General features: G+C 42.5%; 3 protein-coding genes and 1 pseudogene across 6 annotated transcripts; 3 read left to right on the top strand and 1 right to left on the bottom strand.

Moving 5' to 3' along the window:
• The first annotated feature begins 3820 nt into the window (after positions 1–3820).
• LOC123990461 lies at positions 3821–6697 on the top strand (annotated as a pseudogene).
• Positions 6698–10004: 3307 nt separating this feature from the next.
• On the bottom strand, positions 10005–17145 carry LOC124005865 (cysteine protease ATG4A-like). 2 transcript variants are annotated; one of them, XM_046315495.1, is made up of 13 exons: positions 17076–17145; positions 13596–13706; positions 13425–13496; positions 13238–13336; positions 12736–12837; positions 12399–12471; positions 12160–12239; positions 11818–12059; positions 11627–11705; positions 11357–11502; positions 11094–11150; positions 10894–11005; positions 10005–10607 (listed from the first exon to the last, which is right to left on the bottom strand). In XM_046315495.1, the coding sequence occupies exons 1-13, from the start codon at positions 17128–17130 to the stop codon at positions 10543–10545; spliced, it is 1293 nt and encodes a 430-aa protein (XP_046171451.1). In that variant the 5' UTR covers positions 17131–17145; the 3' UTR covers positions 10005–10542. The 2 variants fall into 2 exon arrangements, with proteins under 2 accessions (XP_046171451.1, XP_046171460.1); XM_046315504.1 differs by lacking the exon at positions 17076–17145 and adding an exon at positions 16564–16694.
• Positions 15903–20893, top strand: LOC124005879 (transmembrane protein 185-like). 3 transcript variants are annotated; one of them, XM_046315524.1, is made up of 7 exons: positions 15903–16026; positions 17832–18008; positions 18148–18355; positions 18513–18596; positions 18712–18888; positions 18991–19114; positions 19284–20893. In XM_046315524.1, the coding sequence occupies exons 2-7, from the start codon at positions 17950–17952 to the stop codon at positions 19526–19528; spliced, it is 897 nt and encodes a 298-aa protein (XP_046171480.1). In that variant the 5' UTR covers positions 15903–16026; positions 17832–17949; the 3' UTR covers positions 19529–20893. The 3 variants fall into 3 exon arrangements, with proteins under 3 accessions (XP_046171480.1, XP_046171472.1, XP_046171489.1); XM_046315516.1 differs by lacking the exon at positions 15903–16026 and adding an exon at positions 16259–17368; XM_046315533.1 differs by lacking the exon at positions 15903–16026 and adding an exon at positions 17376–17614.
• An 18-nt stretch (positions 20894–20911) lies between these two features.
• On the top strand, positions 20912–23466 carry LOC124005859 (protein EOLA1-like). Its single transcript, XM_046315488.1, has 2 exons — positions 20912–22408; positions 22540–23466. The coding sequence occupies exons 1-2, from the start codon at positions 22150–22152 to the stop codon at positions 22752–22754; spliced, it is 474 nt and encodes a 157-aa protein (XP_046171444.1). The 5' UTR covers positions 20912–22149; the 3' UTR covers positions 22755–23466.
• The last annotated feature ends 220 nt before the right edge of the window (positions 23467–23686 follow it).

The following is a 23686-nucleotide window of genomic DNA, read 5'->3' as shown; positions in this document are numbered from 1 at the left end:
GACAGTCTGGAGACGCCGTGGAGAACGTTCTACTGCCTGCAACATCCTCCAGCATGAGCGGTTTGGCATTTCTTTGGGGAGCCGCACAGCCCTCCATGTGCTCGCCAGAGGTTGCCTGCCTGCCATTACGTACCGAGATGAGATCCTCAGACCCCTTGTGAGACCATATGCTGGTGCGGTTGGGCCTGTGTTCCTCCTAATGCAAGACAATGCTAGACCTCATGTGGCTGGAGTGTGTCAGCAGTTCCTGCAAGAGGAAGGCATTGATGCTATGGACTGGCCCACCCGTTCCCCAGACCTGAATCCAATTGAGCACATCTGGGAAATCATGTCTCGCTCCATCCACCAACGCCACGTTGCACTACAGACTGTCCAGGAGTTGGCGGATGCTTTAGTCCAGGTCTCGGAGGAGATCCCTCAGGAGACCATCCACCACCTCATCAGGAGCATGCCCAGACGTTGTAGGGAGGTCATACAGGCACGTGGAGGCCACACACACTACTGAGCCTCATTTTGACTTGTTTTAAGGACATCAAAGTTGGATCAGCCTGTATTGTGGTTTTCCACTTGTAATTTTGAGTGTGACCTCCATGGGTTGATAAATTTGATTTCCATTGATAATTTTTGTGTGATTTTGTTGTCAGCACATTCAACTATGTAAAGAAAAAAGTATTTCATTCATTCAGATCTAGGATGTGTTATTTTAGTGTTCCCTTCATTTTTTTGAGCAGTGTATATAATTGTATATATAATCCACAGGTAATTTGCCCTAGGTCCTGATACTATATGACTGACTGAACTTCAAGCGTTTAGTATTTCACTCGCACTACTAAGGTCCACTCTAAGTTTCAATTTCAACATGGTTTTCCTGTTCAGTGTTAGAGTGGGAACATCCCTGGATTGAAGAGACCTTAACGTTCCTGAAGGGGAGAATTGGTGCTAAAATGGTGAGGACTTGTCTAAACTGAGGCTGGATGATGGTGCACCTGCCAAATACACGTTTGTATATCAATGTCGGCCAGCAGCGTGTCAATATATTGTGAGATATCACTCACCTTTGACCTCTGACCCCATCAGGTGATAGGAGGGCTGCTTTCTTTATGAAGTTAATGTTCAAATGCTTTGCTCGTATAAATTAATGAATGATATTTAAATGTTTGGGGAATGTAGTAGTAGTAGGAGCAGTAGTAGTAGTAGTCTAGTTATCCTATATAACACAAGACGTGTCTACTTTCTGGACTCGGATGTCTCTTAAAGAATAAGAACTTTGTTGAAAATGTAATTTCAGGTTAATTCCAACAAAAAATACGTGTGACTGAGTTGTATTTAGTGATATCTCAACGTCTTTCAAAAGGATATGTAATGATGTCTCACAACGTCTTTCAAAAGCATACGTAATGATGTATCTCAACGTCTTTCAAAAGGATACGTAATGATGTCTCACAACGTCTTTCAAAAGGATACGTAATGATGTCTCACAACGTCTTTCAAAAGGATACGTAATGATGTCTCACAACGTCTTTCAAAAGGATACGTAATGATGTCTCACAATGTCTTTCAAAAGGATACGTAATGATGTCTCACAACGTCTTTCAAAAGGATACGTAATGATGTCTCACAACGTCTTTCAAAAGGATACGTAATGATGTCTCACAACGTCTTTCAAAAGGATACGTAATGATGTCTCACAACGTCTTTCAAAAGGATACGTAATGATGTCTCACAACGTCTTTCAAAAGGATACGTAATGATGTCTCACAACGTCTTTCAAAAGGATACGTAATGATGTCTCACAACGTCTTTCAAAAGGATACGTAATGATGTCTCACAACGTCTTTCAAAAGAATACGTAATGATGTCTCACAACGTCTTTCAAAAGGATACGTAATGATGTCTCACAATGTCTTTCAAAAGGATACGTAATGTCTCACAACGTCTTTCAAAAGGATACGTAATGATGTCTCACAATGTCTTTCAAAAGGATACGTAATGATGTCTCACAATGTCTTTCAAAAGGATACATAATGATGTCTTTCAAAAGGATACGTAATGATGTCTCACAATGTCTTTCAAAAGGATACGTAATGATGTCTTTCAAAAGGATACGTAATGATGTCTCACAATGTCTTTCAAAAGGATACGTAATGATGTCTTTCAAAAGGATACCTAATGATGTCTCACAATGTCTTTCAAAAGGATACGTAATGATGTCTTTTAAAAGGATACATAATGATGTCTCACAACGTCTTTCAAAAGGATATGTAATGATGTCTCACAATGTCTTTCAAAAGGATACGTAATGATGTCTCACAATGTCTTTCAAAAGGATATGTAATGATGTCTTTTAAAAGGATACATAATGATGTCTCACAACGTCTTTCAAAAGGATATGTAATGATGTCTCACAACATCTTTCAAAAGGATACGTAATGATGTCTCACAATGTCTTTCAAAAGTATACGTAATGATGTCTTTCAAAAGGATACGTAATGATGTCTCACAATGTCTTTCAAAAGGATACGTAATGATGTCTTTCAAAAGGATACGTAATGATGTCTCACAATGTCTTTCAAAAGGATACGTAATGATGTCTTTCAAAAGGATACGTAATGATGTCTCACAATGTCTTTCAAAAGGATACATAATGATGTCTCACAACGTCTTTCAAAAGGATATGTAATAAGGGGTCGTTTTAATGTCACACGAAATATCATAAGGATCATTTTATGATATATTTTACAAGCAAGGTTGAAAATGTGAATTGAGTTTGTTTTTCTCTCTAATCACAATTCTAACACATGGAACTGGAACGGCAGGTTGAGTACGGTTCTACTGAGGAATAGACAGGTCATTGTGACAGTGCTATTAGGCAGGTACCGAGGGCTTTTTCTATCTGTACTCCCTGTCTGCCTTGATTAGATTACCACCACACATGATGGATAATCATCCCATTGGAGAAAATAAACCTATAGAATTACGTCAAATAAACCTAGAGAATTACGTCAAATAAACCTAGAGAATTACGTCAAATAAACCTAGAGAATTACGTCAAATAAACCTAGAGAATTACGTCAAATAAACCTAGAGAATTACGTCAAATAAACCTAGAGAATTACGTCAAATAAACCTAGAGAATTACGTCAAATAAACCTAGAGAATTACGTCAAATAAACCTAGAGAATTATGTCAAATAAACCTAGAGAATAACGTCAAATAAACCTAGAGAATTACGTCAAATAAACCTAGAGAATTACGTCAAATAAACCTAGAGAATTACGTCAAATAAACCTAGAGAATTACGTCAAATAAACCTAGAGAATTACGTCAAATAAACCTAGAGAATTACGTCAAATAAACCTAGAGAATTATGTCAAATAAACCTAGAGAATTACGTCAAATAAACCTAGAGAATTACGTCAAATAAACCTAGAGAATTACGTCAAATAAACCTAGCCATATCTGTCACCATAACTTTAGATTTCACAAGACATCGGGCATTTTGGGGGAAGGACAGTGTTTTCGATGGAGAGTGGAATCTGCTGGAGGAGGCATCTTGCAATGCTCTGGCAGCTTTACCAGCTTCACGGTTCACTGCATGAGTGGCCTCAACCTATTTAACAACCCCAGTCCTCAAAGAAGCCAAGTTCAACTTATACCTACCTCCCCATGGACCCTGGCTGCTGTGGTTCCTGCTGGCATCCCTCAGTCTGTTTGTCCCATGTGGCCCGATCTGCTGTGTTCAAGGCAGGGATAGTGGGACCTTGGAAATGTGACCCTCTGTTTTTCTAAGGTCCTGCCTCAGACTGCAGCGCGGCTAACTATGGAGACGATCGACAATGTCCCCTCACTGTCTCTGGGCGCCACCTTCGAGTATGTCATCATCGATGAGGACTGCCAGACATCCATGCCACTCAAGGGTTGCCTAGGCCACTAGTCAAAGGCTAATGCCTTCCTGGGCCCTGTCAACCCTGGCTACGGTGAAGCAGCCTCTTTATTCTTGGGTCTGTGTGAACTATGTGCTGGATGATCGAAGCAGGGCACCTTACCTTTGCCCGCACGGCGCCCTCGCCCACCTGGGCGCTGCTCAGCCTGGTGAGACACTTCCGCTGAGCACACATAGGGATCATCTCCTCGGCTGAGGATGTGCGTGGGTGGACACAGTCAGCATGGTGGCCAATTACCATTACAACCACCGTGGTATCCACAGACAAGGACCCTGCTAGCATACGACTGGCTCTCACTAGGGTCCAGAGAGCAGAAAACAGTCCTGTTTTTTCATTGTGGTTTTTCTTTCAGTACAACTACTATTTGTCCACCATTAACTACTATTAGTACTACAATAAGTACCAGAGACAGTATAAAAAGACAACTACTACTGTGTCGCAACTACTACTATTACTACTAACCTATTGTGTGGTTGTGTTTGTGTTCCCTATAAATCGGTGGTGATCCTCGGCATGCACTCTGTGCTGATTGGAGGGGGCAACCAGAGGTTGCTGCTCTGGACATGCATCTGACGGATGGTCCCTCGTGTTCATCCCCTACAACACGCTGCTCTACAGCCTGCCCTACAAGGATGTGCACTACCGCGCCCTCACTAACCACGGCAAGCCGCGGAGAGCACGCAACGCTGTCTTGACCACCACCATGAACTCAGAAGAAAACTCCTCCTACAAGACACATCAAGCTCCACCAGGTACAGCTGAATGAGCTGAGGAGATCTGGGGCTAAAGGGTTTTTTCATGAATAGCCATAGTTTGGGCTAAATCAGATCGTTGGGAGTGTCCCTGGTTTTGAATATTTGCATTTGTGTTACATCACTATGTTCTCATATCCTTTTCCACATTCCCCCTCTGTTTGGTACCGTCTACAGCTCTATCCTCTTCATGGCTAACGCTATGCAGTGTGCGTGACGTTGGGTAGTCGATGTCTGGAGCCGACCTGGTGCGCCACTCCAGAAATATGTCTTTCTACGGGTTCCGCCAGCGTGTCGGGGACCACTCCTACTGGAGTATGTGGTGCTGGACACAGATAGGCAGTCCTGGCCTCTGCTACCCACCCACCGTGTGGACCAAGACCCTGGGATGGTCAGGTCTCTGGGCTGCAGCACCCACTTCCCATCGGGGCCCCAGCCCAGCCTCCAACTGCTGGTTCATTCCAGGCACCTTATGCACAGGAGGTGATGGGAGAACATATCAAATTATACAAAAACACATAGGGTAGGGGGGGGGGTTAAACGCAAAGGAACACACACACTAACACACTGCCCTCACTCACACCCAGACACACACACAAACACACCAGCAAAACAGGAAGAGAATGTCACCATCTGTTCATAGAGAAGACATTTTTCTCTAGAGGAAAGTGGAACAGAGAATTAGAACAGGGTGTGGTGGTGGAATGTTGATATAGTTTGTGGTAACTTCAGGAAGCTAAGGGTCTTTTATTTTTAAATCAGGCAACTGCTACGTTTACTATATGATGTTCTAATATTACGTTTTTGTTTCCACTTCATCGTCCTAGTCGGGGTCAGGAGGAGCGGATACCTTCCATCATATAGTCTTCCTGTGCAACCCTTTTGATGATTCTCCTCTCAATTGGACTCTAGCTATCATGACACAAGGCGAGACCCAGACGCAGACACAGAAGGCAGATGGTTGGAGTTTAAGATGTTTAATAATCCAAAAAGAGTAGGCAAGAGAATGGTCGTGGACAGGCAAAAAGTCAAAACCAGATCAGAGTCCAGGAGGTACAGAGTGGCAGACGGGCTCATGGTCAGGCAGTCAGGTACAGATTCCAGAAACAGGCAGGGGTCAAAACCGGTGGGGGGGGAGATAGAAAAAGGGAGAATAGCAAAAAGCAGGAGAACGGGAAAAGCTCTGGTTGACTTGGACAGAGAGACAGGAAACACAGGGATAAATACACTGGGGGAAAACAAGCGACACCTGGAGAGGGTGGAGAGGATAACAAGGACAGGTGAAAAAGATCGGGGCGTGACACTAGTACTGTATTAGGTATTTCCACATATTGCTTTTCTTTTTTTAAACAGCTGGTAATAGCAGCAACACCTCCCTACTGTCTGCTGAAGGTAGCGATCGCTCATCCAATCACAACCCCCGACACAATCAAAAACAGGTTTAACAGTGTAATATGCGCGAGTGATTCAGGCTACATTTGAATGTGTGTACATATACGTGGTCAGTTGAATGCATGGTCCCAATGTTCTCTTCCCGTCAAATATCATCCAGAAGGTGAGAAACCCTCCTCCACTATGCTGTGGTGTCACCGGACCACGTACGCCCTGGAGTGTGTCCTTCTGATGAAACAGTGCTGGAACGAACAGGCAGACAGGCGCACTTTGATGACATCTTTGACCAGGTACCTTAGCCTGGAGACATCCGAGGCATCAAAAACAGCTCACAATCGGCGTCTTCGTGAAATCGAGAAAGAAACAAACATTTGACTTAAGCGAACCTTTTGTCAGTGAAATTTCAATCAATTTCACCATTCATTTAACCCTGTTCCCAATCAATCCCAGTTTAAGAACATTAACAAAAGGGAGGGAGACCAACGTTCTAGACTCTGTGCTGTGGATCCTGGAGCAGTACTCCTCTAGCACAGAGGAGCTGATCCGAGAGAGCTGGAGATAGAGCAACAGAAGACTGAGAAACTACTCACTCAGAAGCTGCCTCCATGACTAACAGACAACAACAACACACACCCTCAAAGAAACTGTCTAGGATGTACACGTTTATCCAGTTTCAATTGAATAGGGCCCTAAGTGGTGTGTTTCAGTCAACGGGAAAGCGTAAGTCCTCTCAGCTGTCACCAGAAAGCACAATATGGCTAAAAGATGAAGCAAAGCTGCGTTTTACCCATCGCTTTATCCCACACTCCCAAAATAGGATTTTCCCTGCCATGTTGTTTGCATCATACGGAATCAATTTGGGCCATTGCACAGCAAAGACCCTAGTGGATCTGAGAGGCAACCAGGTTCAACTTGGTTAAAAGAAAGAGCTCAAGGTCAGTTGAGTGTTTTGTGCTCCCACTGTTTTGCATTTCTATTACCCTCAAAGGAAATAATCAAATGAACAACCGAATACTGTTTTAGTGACTTATCTGTGATACATAATGACCTTGGACATGTCCCATGTCTCCACAAGGAAAAGGCATGGAGGAGACCTACTGGCTGGTAGGAGTGCAAAAACAACCTATACACGGACAGTAACTGCGTTCCAAGTGACCGTGTTCCTGCAGGTATCAAACTACTGTAGGCATCATGAACTGTATACAAACTAGACTTAACCACCAGATCCTGACGAGTTACTATGACAATTTAAAGTGGATACCTGCAGCGCATTAGTTCCCATGTGCAAGAGTTCCCATATTGCAATTGCATTTGGTTGGTTTCGTCACACCGTGCTTGAGCGTGGGCAATGCAAGTACCGTATCTTGTGACGCAACTATGCACTAAAAGCCAACGTAGATGAATAAAGGAAACTTCAAATCAAATCAAATCAAATTTTATTTGCATCGAACTTTCTTTGGAAACAATTGTCCAGTGGACAAAGTGCCATTCTATTACAGTATCAGAATCCGGGCATTTAAAGATTCCAGTGTTTTCATCTTAACACCGGTATGCGCTACACTGCCCCCCTAAGGCTGAACGGGACGGTACCAGGGGCGCGTTCAGCACCACACAAAGGTTTGGAACGTTCAGATACAAGCATGCCTCTCCGTCTCCGACATGTAATCATGTCGGCTCTATTCATGGCAACGTTCAACAGGGTTGGGAAACTGAACGTGGCCCATAATAGGCCCATGAGGCCAATATAATCCTATACGTAGGCCATCCTCATTACAATTTGCATGAAATCCTTCCATCAGCAGAGTGAGTAGCTAAAACATTGTGAGCCAAAACAAGTGTAAACTCTGCTCAGATATCTTGTACTGTCCCTTGAGTTTGTAAAGCTGATTTGTTGCAAAAAATATGACTGGCTCCAAAACACTTTGAAATTGAGAGATGAAGTATTACATGTTGCAACAAAAAAAAATAATACAATAGGTCTGTAGCCAACCACCGTGACGAGTCAATTATATGGACCGCTAAATACACAACCTATAGCAGAGTTGTCACATTGGCATCTTTGTTTCATAATTGCCGAACTTCTATGTTACGTACCATTTTATAGTGCTCCAACATAGACGAAGTGTCGAGCCATTTAAAACAAAATGTACTTAATTATTGTAAAAACCTCTCGATCTTATTGGCTGGTAGTGTTGTATGTTATAGTAAATCATAAACCCTAAAAGACTGACCAATCGAAACGCAGACCTGTTCAATTTAAGTGTCGTCTTACTTTTACCGAAGTGCATCCTGCTTCAAGAAAAATTAGCGATTATTCGTTGTAGATGTGTAGCGAAATTGCAATTGCACAGCAAATATTGTGGCTTTTAGTTGCGAAGTACCTGGTGATTACCTGATCGTGTAAGTAAATGTATTAGAAAATCAAAACATGTACAAGCTACTGAGCACTAAAAGTTGGTGGTTTCCCCGGAACGTTCAGCGCTTTGAAAATGGCGAAAACACCTGAGTGCAGAGGTTTAACAAAGGATAATATATTTTGCGTAGCTGCTATTCATCTACCCTGAAACCACCATAATCATCAACAACAACAACATCACCACCAACATCTTCCCTCGGGAGCAGTGCTCACCTTTAGCCAGAGGAAAAATCACTGCACGCTTGGAGTACAATTCATTTCGCAATCTCCCAGTGCTGTGAGTTCTCCTAAGGAGGTAATCGATCTGTATCAGTGTTTCACTGTTGGTAAGTTCTCTTGGCAGAGGCACAGCCCTGTTTAGGTTCTTGGTTTGAAGATGGTGCCAGGAGAGATTGTCCAGCATCCATAATTCAACTCCTCAGTGTCCCGGTGCTCTTTTTTTCTACTAGATACTCAGGTCATTCAGAGCCAGGTACCTAGCCTCTTGCTCCTCCGCATTCTTCGCTCTCATGGTGAAGTTCTCATCCTTAGTGCACAGGCCTATCAGGTGCTTGTGTTTAGGGATTTCTACACTTATGCCAACGTTGTCATCAACACTGACTTGGCGTAACATATCAAACTGACTACTCCTGCATGCCTTTTTCATGTATACTGGACAAATATATAAATGCGACGGTTTCGTAGCTCACCTCATCGTACTTCTCATCCAAACAGTGATTTGTATATGTCGGATGTCACTGGTTTATCCTGCTTTTGAATGGATTAATACATTGTAAACCAGATTGTGAATACTCAGCCTCGTTGTCTATAGCATGAGAAAGAAAGAAATGGGAGTTATTTCTTATTTTAATTATTCATATTGAAAATGTCTGTAATGTTTATTTTCTTTTGGTGGTTGTTGCTACACTTGGAGAACATGTTCCTATTGCTCCTTGCCAAGAAGTTGGTTTTGTATTGGTTGTCAATTTGAAAATACTTTTTGTGTGGGCCTTACTGATGTCTTTTCCGTAAGTCAAGAGGGTTTTATTTTCTTATATTTCACAGGGCATTTACTGGAAAGTTGCTCTGTGCCTGTATGGAAGTAATCACTTTTGGGTTCTGAAAAAAAAAACTGTTTCGTATTGGATTATAACATTAAAATAAAGCAAATGCTGTTATCCACAGCTTGTCTTCATTTACTGGGTTCGATGAAAACCAGTAATAGTAGAACCATTATAATTCAGTTGTCACCACGGGCTATCATCTTCAGTACTAATACAGTGGGCTGCAGGGACAATCAATAACCATCATAGAACAACAATTAATCAGTGGAAAGGGGTTTGCAGGAACAGATGGGTTTGGCTCATCACAAGAAAACAAGCCAGTTTTGCTAATGACCGCTCAAGGCTCCATTCTACACATTCCCTTTCCACATGACACTGTGCACAAGGACATTTAAGCTCCTCAGAAATACCCACGAGGAAGATGGTACTAAAACAGAATATCAACCCTGAGGCTGAATTATCATATATATTTAAATATCTTTATTGTCAGGCATATTTACATGGGGGGAGGGGGTATTCCACACCAATACCTTGGGAGACCCCTTATTCTAACCATTGAATAACATACATATATTTAAGAGAGGCACTTTTCTTAAGTTATTTGTTGAATGTTTGTATTTTAACCCTGGAAAAACAATGTGTCTGCAGATTTGCTGTCTCCTGGCATCAGGAGGTAGTGTGTAATGAGGAGATATCATCCTCACCCCTGTCTTCACCTACTGTAGGACCCTGGCTTTGTTTCCTATTTACAACATCAAAATGAGACAGTGCCAGCTTGTGTTTACGGTGTACATCACATTTCTGCCTTCATTTGCTCACTTTGTTTTGAGTTGTTGTCCAGAAACTTTTCTTATCTTTTTTTTGCAAAGTGGTAAGCAGTTAATGCTTGGTGTTGTTCTGAGGCACTTCTACAGCACAGTATGGAAGATGGTGGCCAAGGGAATCAACCCAATCGCCATCATCCACTGGACTGGGCGGAGGGGAGGGGGAGCTGGTCACACGTTAAGGATCTCAAACTCCTCCTCAGACTCAAACAGCTTGTCGGACGATTCGATGAACTCTGTTCAAAAAGAGAACAGACAGTAATCCGTTTGACACGGCACACTCCGTTTAGTTTGTAGGTTGCAGTTGAGATTAAACACCACATAGAAGTTTCAATACAGTTAAAGTAACCTATAAATAACCTATAAATACCTATAAATAAATACACTTCCTGTATACTGTAATCTCAAAACAATATAGAGAAATAAGAGTGGAAGCTGGATACCCGTATCCTTATAATTATTTGCAGCCAGAATTTGTTATTGGTGTAATATTATGGGTCGGTCTGGTGACATAGCTCATACCTGCCCCTGTGGTCTGAACCTCTGGTTTGGTGGGAGGAACAAAGGGGGGCCAGTGGGGCGGGTGATTCTCCACCAGCTCAAACATCCGCAGGTTCCTCTTCATCTGGATCTCCTTAAAAAAAGGACAAGAACACGGGTCTCAATCACAAGAGAATAACCTCCATCTGCATTGACGTGTGACTTGAGTGGATGACTCTTACCTGCTGGACCAGGTTACACCAACTGTCAAAGTCATCCTCACTCTTACAAAAAAATCCCTTGGGGGAAATAAATAAATAAATAATTGAATTTTGATTTGGCAAAATCATCCCCACTGTACACAAAATTCACATTGGAGCAACACTTTAGAACATGCCACTTAAATTATTATTATTTTTTTTACACTATGCAAACAAGGCCCGTGAGACAGGAGGCCTGGTAGCAGAGCAGGTTGTGGTGGTCAGTGTGTGGGTTCAGCTCTCACCAGGGCCACAGAGGGGTCCAGGTTGGTGATCTTCATGCGGCGTGGACTCCTCAGACAGTGGTAGCTCTGGTCGTCCACTCCGCTGCCAGACTCTGACTCCACGGCTGACTGGGTGGTGTGGGGGTCCAGGTAGATCAGCTCCTCTCCTGAAGGACACATACAGGCCTGGCTGAACACAGTGGCTTGACAACTCACAGGTTTGGCTTATTTAAAAAAAAAAATTTGCTTCCTTTTTGGGAACCTTCACTTACGGCTTCCTCTTAGACTCACCTACAAATCCGATGAAGTAATAGGCCAGATTGGGTTTTCCTCCCAGGACACCACAGGATTGTGGTATTTTAAAACACTCCTGAATGGGAGAACACAAAGTGAGACCAGTATAACTATTTAAAAGGCAACAGTAACTACAGGAATATTCTAGTTTAGTATCAATTGAATAAGAACAGAAGAATTAATTGTACCTTGAGGGCCTGGATGTAGACAGGGTTGATGTGGTTGATTCCCAAACGGAGAGGTATGACCAGCAGCAGGGGCCTCCAGTCAGAACAAGACTGGGATTGAGAATGTGGACACATCGTGGCTCTGTTCCCGTGCGTGTGCAAACAGGCTTGCTCTGGCGTTTCTCCAGAGGTGAAGGGTTCCCCCCAGCCACAGGGTCTGGGCCGCAATCTGCTCCCTCTGCTTGCCTGGCGACACTGCTTCTCTGGAGAGGACATGGAAAGAAAACATCTGTGTCCTTTTGGCATCCTATACAGAACTCTCAGATGGTAAGAGTTCAACAAGTGAGGGGAAGAAAAACGTACTGATGTCCTCGATCACCACCGTGTTGTCCATTGACACATACACAGCAAGAGAATTCCAGTCATCAAATAGTGCAAGTTTCCTGAGGAGAGATAACCGGTTTCTTATTCGTGGCCCAAACTTATTTTAACTTGAAGTCTTGAAGTCACTGAGTCCACTGATTACTGATCTTTTCAGTGTTCGATAATCAATATTCAGAAATGAATTGATCAGTTGTAAAACATGCTCATAAAATACTTACTTGAGTACTTGCGCAACTGTGTTTGGGCCATACCACTCTCCCACAGACTTCCCTTCACCGACTCCCATCTGAGCTGCAAGCAGGTAAAAGGCAAACAAAGTTCACTGCAAAGGTCTAACTCATGGCTCCTTTCTAGCCTGTCTAACCTGCCGCATATTCATCAGGCTATTTGATATTCTTTCTTCAAGTTACACCTTTTTACTTTGAGGACCTGTCCTCTAGAAAATTATAGGAATGTGAGAGAATTGTTGTTTTTGTTTTTGATCTGCTGATTCATGGTAGGTGTGGTCAGGCCAGGGTGTGGTTAAGGCAGGGTTAGCTTATGACTCTGTCTTACCCATTTGGTGTACGGAGTAACAGCTGTCTTTCCTATCCAGGAAACAGTGGAGGATACGATGGTAGTCCTCTGGCTGTCCTCCCTCTGCCCTCCAACGCCAGGCTACAACAGGAAGACAGGCCACAATCACTGTGCCATTCTGACATAGCCATGCTACAGATGCTATGGTCAGGGAATACAGGACTAGTAAAGGCCCAGTGCACTACTTTTATGAAGAAAAAAAAGATTCACAACAGCAAAAAATATATATATTCTAATTTTTCAGGGTGTGCTGCAGCACCCTCATCACCCCTAATTTCCGCAGCTATGCATTCTGATACCCTTTCTGTTTCTCACTGTTGAATTGATTACATAGTACTATACATATCATGACCTATTTGGGATCCTCAAAATCTCTCCCCCAGATGAATAATTCCCACATAAAACACCCCCTTGCTGATGCAGTTCCATAGATCCCCACCCCATACAGCTATGTGCACGACTCCTGAGACATCCTCCTCACCTCGTCCCAGCTGTGAGCATACCAGGGCCTGTGCAAGAATCATCTGCCCACACCGTAGCATGCATCCCCAGCCTGTATCTGAAGAGGGGCCTGTTCCGCCTACAGACCAAGCAAAGATGGACACTTAACCGTTAAAGCAACTAGAAATCAATTGGATGTCACAATAACATCTGCCCGTTTCACTCACCTATGGGAGAGAATTTTTTCCTGTAGGTGAACCATAGCCGCGAGTGAACGTCTGATAGGAGTTCTGTCTTTTCTGTGACCACACAACAAGAAGCACCGTCAAGCCCTTTATTCTGCTTCTTTTTCCCCACATATAAAATCACAATCTGACTGCTGGAAGATGCCGGCCTACCTGTTTTAACATTGTAACACTCTCCTAAAACCCACACAGGTTCATCGGTGTCAGGCAAGTCTTCAAGGAATTCAGAAAACACATTTATCTGGTTTTCATACTTGGCTAATACTGAAACGAGACATGGAAAATGGGAGACATAAAAGAAGACGTGTCAATAAACATATATGATGTGATACACCAGTTCATAGAGTTTATATACAAGACGTTTGGGGAATATGGGTTGCTATTTAGCTGCAATTTGATATAATAATTTAGGTTTGCTGGAATTATTAGACATGCAGTTTTGTTTGTTGTTTCCAACACTATTTGTAGATAATATAATAATAATATATGCCATTTAGCAGACGCTTTTATCCAAAGCGACTTACAGTCATGTGTGCATACATTCTACGTATGGGTGGTCCCGGGGATCGAACCCACTACCCTGGCGTTACAAGCGCCATGCTCTACCAACTGAGCTACAGAAGGACCACTAGATGTCTGATAACACACAGTGTAGGCTGTACACTAGATCTCAAAAACCCTTCTCCGTATGAAGCATTTGCCACCATTGCATTTGCCCAGATTTGGCTCTGTGTAAAACTACAAATCCATGCTGCGTTTTAACGTTTAGAAACGTCAATAATCATCGCTTTTCGAAACGTTTTTCGAAAACATATGCTCATACGGCCCTTCATCTTTCATGTCAGGGAGAAAGAATCTTTCGGTGTTGTACAGACCCCATATACTGACAAACACTACACTGCATCCCCCAGTTAGAGACAATAATGCTTGGTCCGAAAATATGGTCGGAAGTGCCGTACGGATGGTGTGACCGCAGTCGCGGAGCCTCTGGAGTCACACAGAGGCTGTGCGCCTCTCAAAATGCTCTGTGAAGTGCAAGAAGTATGAATACCCTGCTTAGGCCGTATCACCGTAAATGCTGCACGGCCAATGCAGACGTTGGATTGACCATGCAGCGCCTTTCAGCTTACACACAAGTGTTCAGAGCATGCTAGATAGCTAATTAGGGGTTTACATGTGGGATGCACTGTTGAGCGCTACATCCCGAGGGGTTCGTGCTGATTATAAAGGAGATTGTGACAGCTGGTTAAATGGCATATGTCAGGAGAAGTGCAGTATTATCATAAGGAGCACCGAGGGTCAGGATAAAGATGAGTCTGTGACAGTAGGAGTGAAGTTTTTGGAGAAAGTGGACCCTTGCCTTTTGGCTCATCCATTTGAGATTTCAGGGTGGGTCAATTACAGAGTTGGGTGCTGTGGAATCTGTGAGGGTAATCCAAAGTGGTCTTGTGCTAATTATATGTGTTTCTGCCGGTCAGAGGGAGTAGGTGCTCCATGTTAAACTAATGAGGGCAAGAGATGTGAATTATTTTGCTCTCAGGAAAAGGGTGCCATTGAAAGGAGTGACTACTGGGGTAGCAGTAAATGTGAAAGCTGACCAACTGAAGGGGAATATTCCCAGTGTTTGTGATGCTTGTCGTGAGTGGCACCGAGTGGAGAATCAGAATACATTGTCTGATGTCGAGTCTGCCCGACAAAGTGATGTTAGGATATATAAGTTATCCTGTACGAGCCTTTGACCCGAATACATTACATTGTTACAGGTGTCAAGCTTATGGGCATGTGGCAGCAGTGTGTTGGGGGAAGGTTCCTAGGTGTGAGAAGTGTGCAGAAGGGCATGAGAAAAAGGAATGTGTACCATTGGGGAAAGTAGTGATATGTGTTAATTGTAGGGGTGCCCATGGGGCTGGAGATCAGAAATGTCCCTTGCGAGAGAGTTGAAGTTTCCAGGGTTAGAGTAGTGCAAAAGTTGTCATATGCTGAGGCAGTGAAGAAAGTAGAGGAAGATGAATCAATGGGGAGGGATCCTGAGAGGAGTGGTGTGAGTAGTAAGATCTGTACCAGTACAAGGGGATAAATAAACAAGTGATATGTTTCTGTAAGTTTGGATTTTTGGAATTTATAGTAATGGTTATCAACTGTACTGAAGGGATGGAATGTAAGGCGCAGAAAATAGGTTGTGGTGGCAGCTGTAGTGAGATATTTCGGTGTGCGAGTCTTGACATCAGAAGAGTTACAGGGTGTGTTAAGGGGTGGTGTCCCATCTTTTCAGGATGTTGGCCTGAAGTAGGACTACGGTATGCATTATTATGGTATTTATTATACTTTTTTTGTGAGTGTAGTGTTAGATGGTAGGGTATTTGTTGTAATTGTTTTTTGTTGAGAAAAAAAAGAAGAAATTAAGCAAAGCAAAAAGGGAGGTTATACTCCAGTCTAATAGGTGGCGGTAATGCAACATGTATTGGATGCCAAACGCCATTAAACCTCATCGAAGAAGATAGCTAATTAGCACAGTTGGCGGCCCATGTCTTCTGTAAACTAGCGGTGAAGAAATGGCCGTGTGGGAACACTAACCCTATAAAAGGCATGTAGTAATTTACCTTTTTTGATTTGTTTTACTGATATGAAAGACACGTTCCTAAAACAGTACCGCAAGCCATGCGTGTTAATGTTTTGAGCAAGCGTCGGAGCTCTTATTAACAAAATCCCCCTGCCAGAAGACACTATTGTCAATAGGGCTAAAGTAGCGTCTACGAGTGTAGCTGTACACTACTGAATACAGTACAATACTGTGTGTGACCAAATTACCATAGTATCCTAACACTGAAAAAAACTACATATCGTACTTCTGAGAAGTACATTCCACTGACAATGCCTCGCTTTTCAAAATGTTATGAAAGCCGCCGGGTAGACAAGTGAGAGAAACAGGCCACCAAGGAAACAACAATAGCTAAAACTTTCACATTAGCCATAGCTTTTTACAGGGGCAAGTTAATAACGACCAAACATCTTTAGAAAACATGATTTTGGTTCAATGGCAGGACGATCTGACAACACATGTAAGGGACTAAATGAAAGGCGCATAATACGTGAATAATGTATTTGTTTTAGTGGCTATTACCTGCCTCCATCCTTCGGCTGTCATTGGTGTTAAAAGGCAGGATACACGCATAGTGTAACCTATTGGATAATGTAGTTTAAATGCGTTTGTGATTCGTGACAACTAATAACATTTGAAAACATTATAAACTACATCTACCAAAATGTATTGTTCATAACGAATCAACGTGAGAGTTCCCAGACTGCAAAACATTACTTGACAGTCTGGTTTTTGTAGTTTTTTCACCCAATTAAAAAAATGGTTATGGACATACTTAGATATGGCTAATTCCGATATGAAAAATATTCATTTTCATTGTCTCAATTATTAAATGCGTGCCCGTTGCTTTAAAACATAATACCTATTTTATTTTTTGCGTGCGTTTAGGCTACAATGTATATATATATCAGTCAAAAACGTTCATGCCCTGTGCCAGAATGTGGCAGTGTAAGAGAGGATCAAAATCGTAGTGTTATCTATCACGGGTCAATTGTGACGGACTGATCTACAAATAATAATGAGTAGTTAGTTACGATGCAGTGTTCTTTGTAGATCAGTCAGTCGGCAGTCTTCTGCAATGTCGAACATGCTCCATTATCATTGAAGCAAGCTGCTTTGACAACATTAGCTACATTGTTGCCAGTGGCAGTAGCCTTACTGTACATGACGCCCCTAGTGGCCTATCTCTCTAGCTAGCGTGAACCACAATAGCAAGCAGTTTGATAAAAAAATCATCCTTTTGATACGTAATTTTATTGTTAATCCAAATAAGGATATAAAATATAGTCATGAATCTTCGGGGATTCTTTCAAGACTTCAATCCCAGGTAACGTAAAGAGAAATCTAGCTGTTAAATTAACGTCTCGCGTTCGAGCTACCAGGAACTTAACTAATTTAACGTTAGCGAACTAGCGAGCTATCTGAACCGGTGAACCATTAGGACTTCTGACACAACTAACGAACATTAGCAAACTAATTTAGCTATTATATTGGGGAAGGACAGCATTAGCCAAGTTAGCAAACATTGACGTTAGCTAGCCAGCCTTGTTTTACAGTCGCTATTATTAGCTAGGTAACGTTAATTGTTTTTATTCCAACTAGCTAGATAACAAACCAGCTGAATAGTCGGAATGGCTGACTCTACTGAGCTCAGTTTCCTTGTTCTGGAATTGCATGGGGTGCACATTTTTGTACCAGCCTGCGCTAACATAATCTGATGAGTAGTAAACTCAATTTATTGCTGAGTAGACTCATGGTTGATGAAATTGTTTTTTTCCCTCTCTTCTCAGTAAATTTCTCATCTATGCCTGTCTGTTGCTGTTCTCTGTTCTACTGTCCTTGCGTCTGGATGGCATCATCCATTGGAGCTATTGGGCTGTGTTTGCCCCCATTTGGCTATGGAAGCTAATGGTTATCATCGGTGCCTCAGTTGGCACAGGCGTCTGGTCCCATAACCCACAGTACAGGTGTGCTTTTAATCCCAAATGCTTTTATGTTTTGTTTTCCTGTCAGTGTGGCTGTCATTAGCTATCAATATGACGCTCTCTGGTTGCCACTGCTGACTAGTATGCCTTATTTACTGTGCCTGTTATGCTGGCAATGCAGGGCTGAGGGTGAAACCTGTGTGGAGTTCAAGGCCATGCTGATAGCGGTTGGGATCCACCTACTCCTGCTCACCTTTGAGGTTCTGGTGTGTGACCGTGTGGCGAGGGGCACCCACTTCTGGCTGCTGGTCTTCATGCCCCTCTTCTTCGTCTCGCCTGTCTCTGTTGCAGCATGTGTGTGGGGCTTCCGCCATGATCGCTCTCTAGAGGTCAGTCTGACATTTTTTATCAGTTACAAGGATGTTATTTTTCTCAAATGGAATATTTAGGCTAGATCTTGGTGATTATAATAGATAGATACATATATCTCCCTCATTTCCCCCCCCTCACCCATTTTCTTCTGTTCTTCCTATCTCCTTGCATTAGTTGGAGATCTTGTGCTCGGTCAATATTCTCCAGTTTATCTTCATTGCCCTGCGACTGGATAAAATCATCAGTTGGCCATGGCTGGTAAGAGAACTACCTCCCTAATATTTAGGTCTGAAATATTATGGGAATTGAGTACAATATATTTAGAGTTGGAATGGAAATATACGTTGACATTCTGTTGATTTTTGTCGTCCAGGTCGTCTGTGTGCCACTGTGGATCCTCATGTCCTTCCTGTGCCTTGTGGTGCTCTACTACATGGTGTGGTCAGTGCTCTTTCTGCGGTCTATGGACGTAATCGCAGAGCAACGGCGCACTCACATCACCATGGCGATAAGCTGGATGACAATCGTTGTACCCTTGCTCACTTTTGAGGTATGTGGTCATGACATCCCCCCCCCCCCCAGTTATTAGTGTGTTCAGAGAGTTAAAGAAGTTGGGACATTGTTATTGTTGTCTCTGTCATTGGCTCTTCAGATCCTGTTGGTCCATAAATTGGATGGCCACTACAGCTCCAGCTATGTGTCAGTTTTCGTGCCTCTCTGGGTATCCCTGGTGACTCTGATGTTCACAACCTTTGGCCAAAAAGGAGGCAACCACTGTGAGTTATTCCTCAGACAGTGATAGCAGTGCAGCAGAATGAATTGGCATATTGTCATATTGAGGCAGTGTTATTTTTATTCATCTGAGAATCCAGTCAGTGTAACTCTTTAAATGTTGCTTCAAGCTATATTTGTTTTAACTGGGTTTTTTTCTCTCTTTTCTAACAGGGTGGTTTGGCATCCGAAAAGATTTCTGCCAGTTTCTTCTTGAGCTCTTTCCCTTCCTGCGGGAGTATGGGAACGTTTCTTATGACCTGCACCACGAGGACCCTGAGGTGTGCGAGGAGATGCCTGCACACGACCCGCCAAAAATAGCCCCGATGTTCAGCAAAAAAAATGGTGTGGTGATCACACAGAGCCCAGGGAAGTACTTTGTGCCTCCTCCAAAACTGTGCATTGACATGCCTGACTAAATTAAAGCTTTGCAACAACTGCTCTAGGGATTTGATGGACTTCACATGCACCAGACAGCTGGATAAGTATTTTTTACAACCACATATCTATTTTTTATGGAAATGGAATGTTCTAGAAGGTTAAGTAGACACTTACCCCAAACGGCGAATCACTCCCTCAATATTGTTGTGCAGTATGGGTGCCCTGAAACATGAACAAAGGCTCCAAAAACACCCAAATATGGCCTTTTAGAAACGGCATATAACATTGTGGATAAAGTTCGGGATAATGCGATTTCTTGTGTACATATCTAAATACCTGCGTCACTATACTGAGAGCTTTACCGTTTCTAAAGTAACCTATTTTGGTGTTTTTGGAGCATTCAAGTTTTTTTCTGGGCCCCCATATTGCACAACGAGGATGAGGAAGTGATTTGCTGTTTGTGATAAGTTTCTCAAAAACCAGTAAAGTCACAAATAAAAAGGTAGCTGGACCGTTCTATAACATGCCATTTACATCAGAAATAGAGATTTGATTGTAAAAAACAAACAACTTCTCCTTTAAAGAAGAGGCAGAAGAGCATAGCTTTCCATGTAAGTCACTCCAAGTGAGTGATGGGACCGGAATTTGGACATGTTTTTTTCTGAAAACAAAAATCCATGGCAGAGTATGTGGAACAAAAAGCACTCTTATATCAACGTGTGTTTTTCCATTGTGTTGGCAGTGGAAATAATTAGTTCCTTTTCATTGATTTTATGTGATATACTGTATAGTACTTTCTATTTTCCTTGTGATGTTCTGGCCGCCAACAAAATATCTCCAAAGCGTTCATCCTCTTTTATAATTCAGATATCTTTCACCTTATTCCAGTTGAAGATACATTTTGTTGTATGTTTGTCACATTACCCAAACCCTGATTTATTTTTATTTTTTTGTATCAAAGCTCAAATACTATATGTTAAGATGACAACACGATCATGTTTATTAGTCTAACCTTTTTAAACCTAAGATTAGCTTGCTACTTGGGTATATTTGCTTTTGTTTATTCAATTATTTAACTTCTCTATTGTGAGGAACATTTGTTGTAATATAATAGCGTGTGTATATATAGTATTGTTCCCGAACACCCATTTTTGTGTTTGGATGGTTTGGTTTTGATTTCATAGGGTATTTTCCTGAATTAAGACCCTGATCTATGTCCACTTAATTGTATTAAGGTTTACAACCTTGTTCCTCTAGTGGCCCTTTGCACTAAGTGTATAAAAACATTAGGAACACCTGCTCTTTCCACAACATAGCTTTCACCTGGATAGTCTATGATCCCTTATTGATGTCACTTGTTAAATCCACTTTAAATCAGTGTAGATGAAGGGGACTGGTTAAAGAATGATTTTTAAGCCTTGAGACATGGATTGTTTGTGTGCCATTCAAAGGGTGAATGGGCAATACAAGCGATTTTAAGTGCCTTTGAACGGGGTATGTTAGTAGGTGCCAATATTAGGAAGGTGTTCCTAATGTTTGGTATAGTCAGTATATGGCAGTATGACAGTCATTGTAGTTGGCTTTTGCTGTTACAATAATGTCAGATTCATGGTGCACAACTTCACCTCAAGGTTCCTAGTAGTGTATTCTAGTTTTCAATTAATCTTGAGTATTATGGGTAAACAGCCTGTTTGGGTCTTCTACCTTGCCAGGTCTACATTGGGTAATGTAAGGGAGAAAACCTACAGTGCTGCTTCTCTATTATTATACCTGTGAAAAATTATTTGTTTGTGAATTTGTGACTCCCCTTCAAACAAAATGGTCTCCCCATCACCCCATTGAACTTCTAATATATCCCCTCATGTTTTGTTAATTTTGTCTATGTTCTGTGACCACTCTCAGCTGGCCTGAGAGATGAGCATTACTCATTTGAAATCATGTTTTGACCGAGAACGGACCAATGTTATACTTTTCCCCTCTATTGTACCTTGTTTCTAACCTTTCACCATACACATTCTGTGGCAATATAGCTGTTTTTCTTTCTGCTGGCAAGCACTTCAGTACGTGTTAAATTATTAACATTTAAATCACTGTTAGTTATCTGGTTGTCATTTTGTTGACTTGTCAAATGCATGAACATTGATTTCAAATTGAAATAATACTTCTCCGTTTCCACATTGTGTTTACTTGATTTGCTGCAATTTACAGTGAATACAAATAATGGAATGAATGGTTTCCATGGACTTGTCAGTCGCTAGATGGCACTATGCGCCTATTTTAAACATTTTGGAACTCTCATTACCTTCTTATCAAGACGTGCTTGTTAACAGGACAAACAGGAAGTGCGTAAGGTTTGGGAGAGTAGTTGAAAAGTATTGTGGCTAATGTAAAGAATTACGTTTACGGTGCGTCGAGGAATTGCCGAGTAAATTGCATTTGTTGTAACGAGGTGGTCTATATAAATACAAGTCAACCATTGCTCCTTTTATAATTACAGTCGGATACATGTAGCCAGCCAGATTTTACGCAGAGACTACAAAGGCGTTGATTGATTGCGTGATGATGTGTGCAATAGCTCTTTCTTCTTACTAGATCATTATTTTAGGATTGGTTTAGACTGATAGAGTAGAATAGCACCTGGTTACGACGTGGAGTGACGATGACATTACAAGTGGGTTGCCTATCATTCAAGCAGCCGTATGCAGGATTAGTACTGGACGGTGTAAAAAGTATTGAGACACGTTGGCGCCCTCTGCTATCCACAATGGAAAACTGCACTCTAGCTATTCATATTGCGCAGAAGGACTGGGAGGCCGACCAGTGGAGAGACATCCTCACCCATACACTGGGAATGAGCCACATGCAAATAGAGGAACTTCTAGCATCCGGAGACAGATTTGGCCGTGGAGTCGTAGCAGGTAAAAACAGACTTTTGCATGATTGAGCAAGTGGTGAGGACTAAAACGCAGCACATTGCATGTTTGTTTTAAACTCCATTTTCAATTGTAAAGTAGATGAATCTGCAACCCCCGTCATGTCTTATTTTTAGGCTTGGTGGAAGTGGGGGAGACCTGGTGCTGCTCTGACAATGTGCCAGAGAAGGATCTGAGGGAGCTGGAGAAGGCAGCAGTGCACACTGGGCTCACAGAGAAACACCTCACACAGCTGTCAAACCCACGCTGGCTCAAGGAACCCCTTTATGCCAGAGGTCACAAAGACATATGGACAGTAGATATCCCAGTGCAATTACTGCCATCTGCGTAGTTGTAATAAAATAATGTATACTCATTTTGTACTGACAGGATCATCTATCAAGTTAGGGAGGCAATATATTTGTAGACTACTCGCATTCGATTTAAGGTGCAATAAATGACCAATGGACCAAAGTATTGTCAAGGTTATTGTATATCCTGCATGTCTAAAATTCATATAGACACCATAACTTTGTTGCCATAGGCATTTATTATGAATCTAGATCTGTTTGCAGGGAGAATGGGAGGTCTGAATCATTGGAGAACTGTGGGAGGTGAATCCCTGTGGCAGGGAGAAGGTAAAAGAGGGCAAGGGTGCCATGCCTGCCATCACTAATGGAAGACAGAAGGATATCCAGGTGGTGGTCATGTAGGTCTGGAGCTGGGCTGGACAAGCTGCTCGGGCATTCCTCTTTGAGAACTGGGTAGTCAACCAGTGCTTGGGCTGCTGTTCCTGTGTTCTTCAGCCTCCTGGCCTGAAGTTCAAAGGGTCTGGTGCCAACGATATGGCTGAAGTGCTTGGGAGTGGATCTCTGCAGGTTCAGCCCAGTCCGAGTCCCATTGCCTGTATCTGCTATGCTGGTGGCCAGCGCTGGTCTCAATGCTGTTACCTGATTTCTCCCTCCCATCCCCAGCCGCGCCCTCAGAGCATGCGCAGACCAGCTGGCCGGTGTGTTTACGGACATATTCAATCAATCCCTATACCAGTCTGCTGTTCCCACATTCTTCAAGAGGGCCACCATTGTTCCTGTTCCCAAGAAAGGTAAGGTAACTGAGCTAAACGACTACCGCCCCGTAGCACTCACTTCCGTCATCATGAAGTGCTTTGAGAGACTAGTCAAGGACCATATCACCTCCACCCTACCTGACACCCTAGACCCACTCCAATTTGCTTACCGCCCAAATAGGTCCACAGACAATGCAATCTCAACCACACTGCACACT

The sequence above is a fragment of the Oncorhynchus gorbuscha genome, linkage group LG02, assembly GCF_021184085.1.
Source record: "Oncorhynchus gorbuscha isolate QuinsamMale2020 ecotype Even-year linkage group LG02, OgorEven_v1.0, whole genome shotgun sequence".
NCBI classification, from domain to species: domain Eukaryota; kingdom Metazoa; phylum Chordata; class Actinopteri; order Salmoniformes; family Salmonidae; genus Oncorhynchus; species Oncorhynchus gorbuscha.
Note: the sequence above shows the minus strand (reverse complement) of the source record. Positions and strands in the feature narration are given on the sequence as shown.

What these genes read in the sequence shown, in the direction of transcription:
- LOC124005865 (XM_046315495.1), bottom strand. Translation starts at nt 17,130, where the DNA reads ATGTTCGACATTGCAGAAGACTGCCGACTGACTGATCTACAAAGAACA. An exon ending in TCTACATCCAGGCCCTCAAG is followed by an intron (nt 11,706 to 11,817) that starts GTACAATTAATT and finishes TCTCCCATTCAG; the next exon opens with GAGTGTTTTAAAATACCACA. An exon ending in TTACTTCATCGGATTTGTAG is followed by an intron (nt 11,503 to 11,626) that starts GTGAGTCTAAGA and finishes TGTGTCCTTCAG; the next exon opens with GAGAGGAGCTGATCTACCTG.
- LOC124005879 (XM_046315516.1), top strand. Translation starts at nt 17,331, where the DNA reads ATGAATCTTCGGGGATTCTTTCAAGACTTCAATCCCAG. An exon ending in TCCCATAACCCACAGTACAG is followed by an intron (nt 18,009 to 18,147) that starts GTGTGCTTTTAA and finishes CTGGCAATGCAG; the next exon opens with GGCTGAGGGTGAAACCTGTG. An exon ending in TCATCAGTTGGCCATGGCTG is followed by an intron (nt 18,597 to 18,711) that starts GTAAGAGAACTA and finishes TTTGTCGTCCAG; the next exon opens with GTCGTCTGTGTGCCACTGTG.
- LOC124005859 (XM_046315488.1), top strand. Translation starts at nt 22,150, where the DNA reads ATGACATTACAAGTGGGTTGCCTATCATTCAAGCAGCCGTATGCAGGA. An exon ending in TGGCCGTGGAGTCGTAGCAG is followed by an intron (nt 22,409 to 22,539) that starts GTAAAAACAGAC and finishes TCTTATTTTTAG; the next exon opens with GCTTGGTGGAAGTGGGGGAG.